This window comes from Psammomys obesus, unplaced genomic scaffold, assembly GCF_907164565.1.
Source record: "Psammomys obesus unplaced genomic scaffold, mPsaObe1.curated_primary_1811, whole genome shotgun sequence".
In the NCBI taxonomy this organism is placed as follows: Eukaryota; Metazoa; Chordata; class Mammalia; order Rodentia; family Muridae; genus Psammomys; species Psammomys obesus.
The window spans coordinates 11,273,261-11,284,350 of NW_026596039.1; the positions used below are offsets into that span (position 1 = coordinate 11,273,261).

General features: G+C 43.5%; 1 protein-coding gene across 1 annotated transcript in view; it reads right to left on the reverse strand.

The window, feature by feature from the left end:
- The window catches only part of Ttc12 (tetratricopeptide repeat domain 12), a 47,554-nt gene extending 37,809 nt beyond the window's left edge, over positions 1-9,745 (reverse strand). Inside the window, exons 1-2 of the mRNA XM_055622144.1 lie at positions 9,709-9,745; positions 8,415-8,487 (exon numbers count right to left, since the gene is read on the reverse strand). Coding sequence (XP_055478119.1) covers positions 8,415-8,472 — 58 coding nt within the window. The 5' untranslated portion in view covers positions 8,473-8,487; positions 9,709-9,745. The remainder of the gene's footprint in view (positions 1-8,414; positions 8,488-9,708) is intronic.
- Between the last annotated feature and the right edge of the window lie 1,345 nt (positions 9,746-11,090).

The following is an 11,090-nucleotide window of genomic DNA, read 5'->3' on the forward strand; positions in this document are numbered from 1 at the left end:
GGGCTAGAGAAACAGCCTCTACTCTGGAAGTGAAGAAAGTAATTTGTTGCAAGTTTTGCTAGCTATCTGAACATTCTGGCTACTTGGTTTTGTAAAATATGCACTATAGTGTGGTCTATGTTTTCTTTATAATATGCTGAAGAGTCTCACTTGGTACCTGTGGTTCTAGATGATTTAGACACCACGAGTCAAGTCAGTTTAGTATTAGCAGACATTCATGTGGTTTAGTTTTTATGTTTCAGACAGTAGTTAAATACCTGTATGTGCATATTAAATATTCTTCAGAATATGAGTATGTCAAGTTTCATATCTATCTATAAGTAGTTTATAAGAGTTTCTAAGCTGGCCATATGGTGACGCAGATGAAGGTGCTTGCTGCCAAGGCTGACTACCTGAATTCCATCCTCAAGACCCACAGGGCCAACGGAAGGAACAGACTCCTGAAAGCTGTCCTCTGCCATTCACACGTGAATGTGTACCCCTCACCCTGGTAAACAAGCAAGTGTAATTTTAAAAAGATCTCATGATGAAACCCAATACTTTACATGCTAACCTAAAATTTTATGGAATCAACGGAAGGATAAGTCCAAGGAGAGAAAGAAGAGAAAGGATGGAAGAAGAAAGAGAGAAAAAAAGAAAGAAGCTACACTCCTTCACCTTACTGCCACCATCATTGCTGTTCGTGATTGGGACTGAATATCTTAGCAGTTTATGGCTCATTTAGTTTTTGTTTTCTATGATATTCTTATTCTTATGCTTGGCCCATTTTCTACTGGGTCATTTGTCCTCTTTGCATTGACCGAAAGACTTCTATATAGATTCTGAACTAATCACACAGATTTTCAAAGTCTCCTTGGGTACAGTCTCTTTTCATTTGCTTTTTATGGAAGCTTTGATTGCTCTAACATCTCCCAGCTTCCTTGGGCACCAGCATATGCATTCACACAAACACGCAGATATACATAAGCATCAGTCTTTAGTCTTATTTTCTCATTCGTTCATTAGATCCCCATGTACAGTTGAACTTTGTGCAGTGAGGGAGCACAGCTTGCTGAGGAGGGTCCTTGCCTTCTCCAGCGTGTTTCGTCCTCCCTGTTATAGATGTGAAATCTTTGCTCTTCATTCCTTCCTAATGCTTGTACTTTCTAGCACACTTACATCCTTACCTGGATTACTATGTTTTTGTTTGTTTCTTTCTTTTAAATCTCAAACAATGGAGAGTTAGTTTACCACTGTTTTTTCCTGAGGAATTTTTCTGTTTATTACTGGCACTTTGCTCTTCCACATGAACCTTTGAGCCATTTGTTGAATTTGAGCACAAACCACTTTGGTGATTTTGATTTAAACTAATTGTGCAAAATAATTTGAGGAGAACTCTTGTCTTTGCCAAATGTTATCTGAGAAAAAATACATGTCTTCCTACACACAGGCATTCTCTTATGTCTTTTCATAAAATCTGTATTGACCAAGCCCCATACTTTATTCTAACACAATTAGTTTCTCCTTAACACTCTTTCTCAGTTTTGGGACTCATTAGGGGCAGCATATTGCAGTAATCATATCTCCTTATGTTTCTCAGGGGTGCGGAGGTTTGTCAAGCCTTCCTTGTTTCTGATAACTTCCATGGTTTTTATTTGTTGGTTTTAACATTTATTGAATGGCTGTCACCGCGGGGGTGGGGTGAAGAACTTGAATGTGCAGGTGCCACAGAGCACAGTAGGGAGGTCAGGGACTGTGGGGCGGGGGGTTGGTTCTCTTCTTCCACCATTTGGGTGCTGAGGCCAGAACTCTAGGGATCTTCTGCATCTTTAGCCTCGGAGTCAGTTCTTTGGTTTCACTTTAAGAGTTTCCAAGAGTAATGGGCAAGTATTTTATGGAGTCTTTTTATCTGGGATTATTTGGTGTGTTTCTCACCGCTAGACAACAGGACTGGTGAGAAAGACAAGAGCACAGCAGTTCAAGGTGAAAGCTGTCACTATGAATAATCATGATGTTAATCTTGACCGTTTGCAGAAGGCTGTGTTTGTCAGCTTTTATTTTCTGTCGAATTCTTTTCCATACCACATTCTTGGCAAGCAAGCCTTAAGGTGTCTCTCATTTAACTTGTGTTTTTCTTCAGGAAGAATTCACCCAGCTTGGAGATTTGTTTTATTCATTTACCTGCTTACCTATCCAATCTCATTCATGTCAGCACAAATTTATGGGTAATATTTTCTACTTTAGATTATAATATAAAAACTATGTTGTTTATTTTGTTGCCCATATTGTCCCCGTTTTTCCCACTGGGAGTTCTTTCAATTAAAATTTTATAATTTTCTCCACAAAGATCTTAAATATGCTTTGACAGACTTAGTTTGATATTTAAATGCAGTATTCCTGAGGCCAAAAAGCAGAAACCTCATTTCTAGGGATGAATATAAAGGAAATAAAATCAATCTATGTCGTTATCTTCACCCCCATATTCATTACAGTGTTTTTCCCTATAGAAACATGGAGAATCACTCTGAGCCTAGACAAGAAAAATGTCACCTCCACGCTGAAACTCATAAAAGCAGGGTAGAATGGTGGTTACCAGAGGTTGTTTGGGGCCTGGAGAACAAAGAGTACAAGGTGGGTTGTAGTCAGACGACAGGAATACATGCCATGGCTGTATCACACAGAACGGTGAACTATCAGGTGCTGTGCATTTTGTAATTGCTGGGAGGGTAGACCTTCAATGCAGTCACCAAAAATGTGTCAAGTATGTGCTTTGAAGGGTTTATTTGCTTGGCTTGATTAGTTTATAATGTATACTAAGTCAAAATATGACATACATCACAAATATGTAAAATTTTGTTAAGTAAAACTTAATACGGCCTTTGTCTTAAGGTATGGTATTTCGCATGGCATTTACGTTTGGCATTTATTTTTGTGTGTTATTTGGCTGGTAAATATTTCTACATATTTAAGCTCTCAGTCTACCCCTGTCTTATGGATGTGTTTCTCTTGGCTCAAGTCTAAAGCCTATTGCACACTGAACAACTTCTCTGACAACTTACTCATCTAACTTGATACACCCATCTTTCTTCTAAGTTCCTTCTACTTCAAATGCCCCCATCTCAGTAACCCACTGGCCTCCTACCTGTCACTCAGCTCTCAGGACACAAACCATGTGTTCTCATTCTCTCTCAGCTCTCACAGGCAGGACACTAAAGCTAGTCAAGAATAACTTCTAAGTGTGTTCTAATCTATGCACTGTCTCTATTCCCACTGCCTTAACTCTGAGTCCAGCGGATGACTCCTAACCCCTGAAGTGCTGGGAGCAGCCTTGTGACTGGCCCCTCAGCACCATAGTGTCCCCTCTAGTCCACACTACACACCCAGCACAGGGACTCTCTTAAGACATCAGCGGTTCCCACTCTAAGGATTCCCCTCGTAGGGTCCCTGAAGCATTGCTCCTGGTAAATGTGAATTCCTTGCTATAGCTTTCTCAGCTGCCCTCTTCCAGCTTCTCTTCACTCACTGGGGACCCCTCTCCCTTTGCTGACTTCTCTGCACTCCTGTAGGCCTTTTCAATCCTTCTGTTCCTTAGGAAGCACTGCACTCTCTCCTAGCTCCCAGATATCCTATCTCTTCACTTGCTGACTAGAACACTCTTTCACATCCACAATGGTCAGCTCCTACTGACTCTCTAGACTTTACTTACATTTCATGTTCTCAGAGAAATTTTGACATCTGCCTCAGGCTGGATTGCATACAGTCAATCATATCTATGCTGAAACCCTACTCTTTTGGTCTTTCAAGAGGTAATTAAGTAACATCAAAAGAGAAGGGGTGATTAAATGATGTTAGAAGAGTGGGGCCCCAATCTACCATGACTAGTGTCTTTATAAGAATATACACAGAATAAAGACAGAGATACCTATAAACATACTAGGAGTTTACAGAATACCAAATAGATTGTACCTAGAAAAGAAAGTCCTCCCCACTATTGCCACATAATAAAAACACTAAAGATGTACATAAAGAAAGAATATAAAACACTGCAAGGGGAAAAAGGTCAAGTAACATATAAAGTCATACCTATTAGAATTACACCCATCTTGTCAATAGAGACTCTAAAAGCCAGAAGGGCCTAGACAGATATCTTGCAGACTCTAAAAGACCATAGATGCTAGTCCAAACTTAATATATCCAGTAAAACTTTCAATCACCATAGATGAAGAAAACAGGATATTCCATGATAAAACAAAAATTTAAACAATATCTATACACAAATTTAGCCTACAGAAGGTACTATAAAGAAAACTCCAACCCAAGGAGGTTAACTACAACCCCCCCACACACAAAAAAACTTCACAGGAAGTAAAAAAAATTCCACACCAGCAAAACCAAAACAGGGAAGCAAACACACACACACACGCACACTCTACCACCACCAACATCAAAATAACAGGGATCAACAATCATTGGTCACTAACATCTTTCAACATCAATGTACTCAATTCCCCAATAAAAAGACACAGGCTGATAGAATGGATCTGAAAACAGGATCCATCATTCTGATGCACACAAGAAACACACCTCAGCAACAAAGAAAGACATTACCTCAGAGTAAAGGCCTGGAAAAAGTTATTCCAAGCAAATGGACCCAAGAAGCAAGCTGGTATAGACTTTTAACCAAAATTTATCAAAAGTGATGGGGAAGGACACTTCATGCTCCTCAAAGGAAAAATCCATGATGACACCTCAATTCTGAACAGCTATGCCCCAAATACAGGGGCACTCACATTTGTAAAAGAAACATTACTCAAGCTTAAGTCATACATAGAACCCTATGCATTACTAGCGAGACTTCAACACCTCATTCTCACCAATGGATAGGGCATCCAGACAAAAACTAAACAGAGAAATAATGGAGCAAGATGTTCTGGTCAACTTCTGTGTGGCCAACTTCTGTGGCCAACAAATTGACTGGTTGAGCTTGAGACCCTTGCCATGAGAGGGAGCCCACTCCTGACACTGTCTAGAGGGCCAAGAACCAGAGCCTAGAGACCCACAATAGAAGCAAAAATGAATGGCAAAAAAGTCAATGAAATGATTCCCAAGATATTCTATCCTCATAGGTATCTATTCCCAAGATAAGCTATCCTCATAGACTGCCTCCAGCCCAATTGCCCAACAACTGATGCAGAAACCCACAGCCAAACATTAGATGGTGCTTGGGAAATCATGCTAAACAGGGGGAGGAAGGATCGTAGGAGCCAGAGGGGTCAAAGGACACCACAAGAAAACCACAGAATTAACTAACCCAGGCTCATAGGGGCTCATAAAGACTGAACCACTAATCAGGGAGCCTGCATGGGCCTGATGTAGGCCCTCCCCACATATGTTAAAGTTGTGTAGATTGGTCTCCTTGTGGGACTCCTAACAGTGGGAGCAGGGGCTGTCCCAGACTCTGTTGTTTGCCTTTGGGACCCTTTCCCTGACTGGGTTGCCTTGCCTAGCCTTAATAGAAGAGGAGATGCCTAGTCTTACTGCAGATTGATATGCCATGGCTGGTTGATATCCATTGAGGCCAGCCCTTCTCTGAAGAGAAACAGAGGAGTGGATGAGGGGATGGGAGGCAAAAGGGGGCTAGGAGGAGAGGAGGGGAAACTGTAGTTGGGATATAAAACTAAATTTTAAAAAAATGATATACACAGACTCTTTATGAAGAGTCACACTGAGCTGCCCTCTGCCTCAGAGACATTTTTAGGAGTCTGCACCTTAGCCAAAGACATGAAGAATATAATGAACTGCAAATGTGTCCCGTTGATGGTCATTTTCCCTGCCAGAACTAGACCCAGGACTCCTTAGACTTTCCTGTCTGGGAGATCTCCACAGAGAAAAAAGGTGACCCTGCCATCTGTGAGTGGTACCCGTGTGTGTTCAAGAACCACTGCTCCATTTCCTGGGTCTCACCCTGGGACAATGTCCAAACAGAAGGGACCTTTCCTGGATAGATCTGACTTGGTTCTGAACCTCTCTGTTCTCCCCGGGTAGTAAAGAGGAATAGGTACATGAAGGTCCCTACTCACTGGAACAGAAAAAATAATTCCCCAAAGAATGTATATAGATGAGTCTGGGGAGAACACTTCAGGGGTAAAGTGCTTGGCAACACAGAGATTAGAGGATCTGAGTTTGATGTGCAACACCCTTGTTAAAGCTGGGTGTGGGAGCCCATCTGTAATCCAGTGCCAGGGAGGCAGACAACGGAGGGTCCCTGGGCCTTGTTGGTCAGGGACTCTCTCTTAGTTAGAGAGTCCTAAAGTAGAGAGTTCCTGAGGAAGGACACCCAAGGTTGACCCTCCAAACATACACACATGCATCTTCATACTCCTAAACATTCACATACACCTGTACACACACACACACACACACACACACACACACACACACACACACACACAGCATATACAAGTAATTACACAATGAGAAGTGGCCTTCTACAAGCCAAACACAGAAGTCTAAGAAAAAAAATGAATCCCGTCAACCCTTTGTTCTTACAGTCTAATTTCAAGAACAGTGTTAAAAACCTATTTCCTTGTTTAATTCACCTAGCCTCTGGTACTTTGTGATAGTTCTATCAGACTAATACAACTGAGTTAGATTCTTTTGCACTCTTCAACTCTCTCTTTATTCTGCATATAACCTTGAAATTATTTGTTTAATATCTCTTTTCACACTGAACTATGGCTGTCATAAAGAAAAATTATTCTTTTACTATATTGTATAGTACTTAACACATAGCAGGACTGAGGAATGGATGCATTAAATACATATGCATGTGGGCATTTAAATTTAACTAAAAATACAGTAAGGTTAGCAATTCGGTCACACAAGCCACCTTGTCACTACCCAGCAAGCCACAGGTGTCCAGCAGTTGCCGCAGTGACCATTTTCATCACTGTGGAAAATTCAACTGCTTGATGCTGATATAAATGATAACTGGGTAAACCGAGGATGAATAAAATCTAGACAGGGAAAGGAAGGTGATGGAATAAGAAAGTCCAAGTGCAGAAATGGAATGTCAGAGCACGGGGAGCAAACTACAAGCAGCTTGTTGCTGCTCAAGTGGGGGCTGTGGAGGTGTGGGGAGGTGCAAGGAGAAGGTCACGTGAGGACTTAGCCCTGATGAGAGCTCCTGATTTACTGCGACTGAGAAGAACACAAGCAGAGAAGTGTCTGGCCAGATCTGCATTTCAGTTACATTACTCTGTGGGGAGTGCAGGCCTGGTGGCAGGATCGACTATTAGAGGTTGTTAAGAGTCTGCAGAGAGGAACCAGAACAAAGGGCATCTCAGAGCAGTCTGACAGACAGGGCATGGGATGGGGGAGACAAATATGGAGACTGATTGGACACAAGGTGGAAAGGTGGGAGGAGTCCCGCTGACTTGCAGATTTGGGGTGGCAGGGCCACCAAAGGAGACAGCAGAGAGGGGAGTTGGACTTAGAAAGGGCAGAGGAGAGAAAGAGGTGATGACTCAGTTCTGGACACATTAAGTTGGAAGCATTTGCGGTACACTGTAGCCTTGGCAATTGACCACTGAGCCTGAGGCTCTGAATGAAAGGTGATGAGGTAGTATAGACACCAGGTGGGTTCACATGAAGAGAAGGGTGAGCGGTGTGCCAGGGCCACAAAAGCATTTAGGGAAGAGTTCAGGAGATGCTAGTGAGGAACACAAGGAACACCAGTGTCTGTCCACACGAGGTTATCCTATTTCTAAATCAGGCTTTTCTTTCATCTATACAGCCTGCCATTTAGACAAATTTGACATATTCCTGTTTGCTGTCTAAGGTGTGTGTTGGAGTTGGGGGGTGTTTGTATGTGCACACTCTTTTTAGCCTCAAACAAGCTCCCTAAAGTCTTGACAGGGTGGGCTGGTTTGGAATTTCTCTGAAGTATACCTGTTGGAGCTAGGGAAAGGTGTTCTTGGTCAGGGGACCGAGAAGAGGATGAAACTCATAAGCCATTCACATAGTTGTTGAATCTTGTGGGAAAGCCACACACTCTTAGCCCCTGCCTACAATGAGAGGGACCCAGATGATTAAGCAGCTTCTTGAGAGATCTCAAAGGGAACATTTAGGCTCCCTGGCAATGTGGAAAACACCAGCTCTTGTTGGCTGGAAAGGTGCATGGATATCAGCTGTCAGCCTGAATTTCAGTCAGACTGTACAGTTTCTATGATACTAATTAACAGCCAGAAAATACTGCCCCCAAGGCTGGAAGGGAGTTCTCAATAGCCTTTCTGTTTAATTTCAATTACACTTTTTTTTTCCTTGAGAGTCATAAACCTGTCAGACAAGCCAGGAGCTAACTTAAAGCTGTAATTTCTCTTTACCCACTTCACCTCTCCAAGGCACAACTCAGTCTGTGACTTACGGCTACTTACTGATTTCATCCACATTTTCCAGAAATCTCTGCAAGTCTCTCTCTTGATCATCAGCCATTGCAGACACAAATCCCTAGGGAAGGCAGTATAAATTATGAAATTAATAATAAAACACTAAACATAACCGTCGGGCCTATTATCTGTCTAAGACTAAGAGCCAAGTGATTATTATTAGGGCAGATTTGTGTTTGCAAATGTCATGAATAACAGCAGGGTGAGCCATTTTCCTTTGACTGCTGCTTAAGGCCAAGGGACACTCATTACTTGTGGCAATCCTTCCAGAGAGCTGCCAGCCCTGTCTCTGCTGGGAAAATTGCTCTACAATAATTTCTCCAAAGCCAACATCAACCACTGTGATTTAGGGACCTGATGCAAAGGACGCTGGGAGAACAGCCTACAGATTGCCAGGGAGTGTGCAGAGCCCAACCTTGGTCCTGACAGGCGTGCCTGGCCAGAAGCTTGGACCACACACATCAGTAAATAGAGGACCACCTGCATGTCCATGCCCACACTTGCTTTATTACACTTGTGAAGACTACATGATAAACTCAGTGGTACCCAAAGGTCTAGCCACACACCTAAACATCACCCAAAGCTTGTAAAAATGTAGATTTCCCCAGCCTTGGTCCACAGTGAGTCTCAGCTCACGTGGGGGCACCCCCAGGGATGCACATTTTAAATACACCATCCTGTGGTTGCGGCTTGCACATGGGCTTGGTAGTGCAGACAACTTGAACTATAATTCTGCCACGAAAATTAGTCAGGGAGTTCCGGTTTCTCAGTTCATGTTATGGAAATCATAATGCGAAACCAAAGGACACCACAGGGCTGAATGTGGTGGGTGATTTGTGAGGCTTCCTTATCTAGAAAACAGCCTTGGCGTACGGCTCAAACAGTTAACACTCCCTGGGAAACGGAGTCGCATCCCGGGGGTGTGAATTAACTTGCCCAAGGGTACCAAGCTTCACGGAAAGAGGCAGCCAATCTTTTTAGAGCAGTACACCTGAGCAGTGGGGTCAATAACAGCGCAGAGCAGGGCGAAGAAAGGGACGCACACCAGAGCCCCGCCCCTCCGTCCGGCACACCCCACTGGAAGGCTGGGGGGGGGGGATAGATACACTGTTGCCTGGCAACCGCTCTCTAGCGTCCTGGCCCTGTGCACTCAGGGCTGGTCCCAGCTTGCAACTGGTACCTGCCCATCCTCAGGGTCCCGAGCCCGTGGCTTCTGCTCAACTCTAAGGCCAGGCCAGGACCAGTTCCAGGACAGAACCCCAGAGGCACCATCTGGACTGACCTGCAGAGCCCAGGATCAGACAGGAAGTGGAAGCTGAGGACTGGCTGTGACTGGCTCTGCTGGGGAGAGGCGTGGCCTGGGAGGGGCGGGGCCTGTTGTGACCCAGGGAAGGTGCTTCTCAGTTTGAAGCTGTGACGTCCCACCTAGAGACAGAGACAGACGTAGCTAAAGGCTGGCTAGTGGCTAAAGCAAGGCCAGTAACGCCCTTTCCCTCTTGAGAAGATAGAGTTCTCACTCTCAGTTGGTTGCTTACCTGTAGCCCCACAAAGTCAAACTCTCCAATCAGCATACTTCTTGTGAGTCTGGTTTTCTTTCAATGAACAACGTGCGGCCTCCAAGATAGTAGCATACCCTCTCTGATTCTTAAGTTGTTTTTTTTTTTTTTGTTGTTGTTGTTTTTGTTTGTTTGTTTGTTTTTCGTATACGAAGTGGAAAGCGACACTTTTTCATAAAGTTTCATAAAGTTATGGTTAAATGGTTAAGGGACCTGGATTCTAACACCGGGAGTGATATGAAAAGAACCCTAGTAGGATTTAGGGCAGAGTGAGCTTGGGCACATTAATTTACATTCAAAATACATGCACACACCTTTAAAGAGGCTCCCTCCCCCATCTTGAAACAGGGTATCACTGTATAGCCCAGACTGGGCTCAAACTCTCTATCCTCCGGAGCCTAGGGAAGGGAAGGCTGGAATTAGAGCTATGAGCTATCACACCCACCACTAGTTGCTCTTTAAGCAGGTCTCAACACATGCTTGTAAGGTCTTTGTGGGTGAGAATTTGAGGAGAACAAGATTGAGCTAATGACCCTGGAAATTCTCAACAAATCTGTGGATAGTTTCACAGCTGTTTGACGGGTTTAGGGGGGCCCAGGGCATAGACTTTACCAGGGGACCGAGAGGTCCAGGCAGAGCCAGCAACATCAACACTGATTGCAAGATTATACCATGCGTAACCTCAGCGAGAAGAGTTATTCGAAGCCTCCACAGGCACCGGGCGCAGAGGCAGCCTAGCTGGAGCCTACCTGAAGTACCTGGAGATGGGGAACAGCGCAGAGGCAGGCAAGTCTCTTATTTAAGCCCCTGCCGCATTTTTCTTTTCTTCTTTAAAAAAATTAAAAATAATTTTTATACAATATATTTTGACCATGACTTCCATTCTCACATCTCCTCCCAGATCTTTCCCACTGCCTCCTCATACCAATTTCATGCTTTCTAATTTTTCTTTAGGAAATAAGCAGGCAAAATCAAACTAACAAACCAGACTAAAGCAAAGCAACAAAAAGAAAAAACACGAATAACACATATATATGCACACGCAGACCACAAACTACAGAAAAACAAAATTGGAGACTCTGCACAATATATACAATGCATATAATAT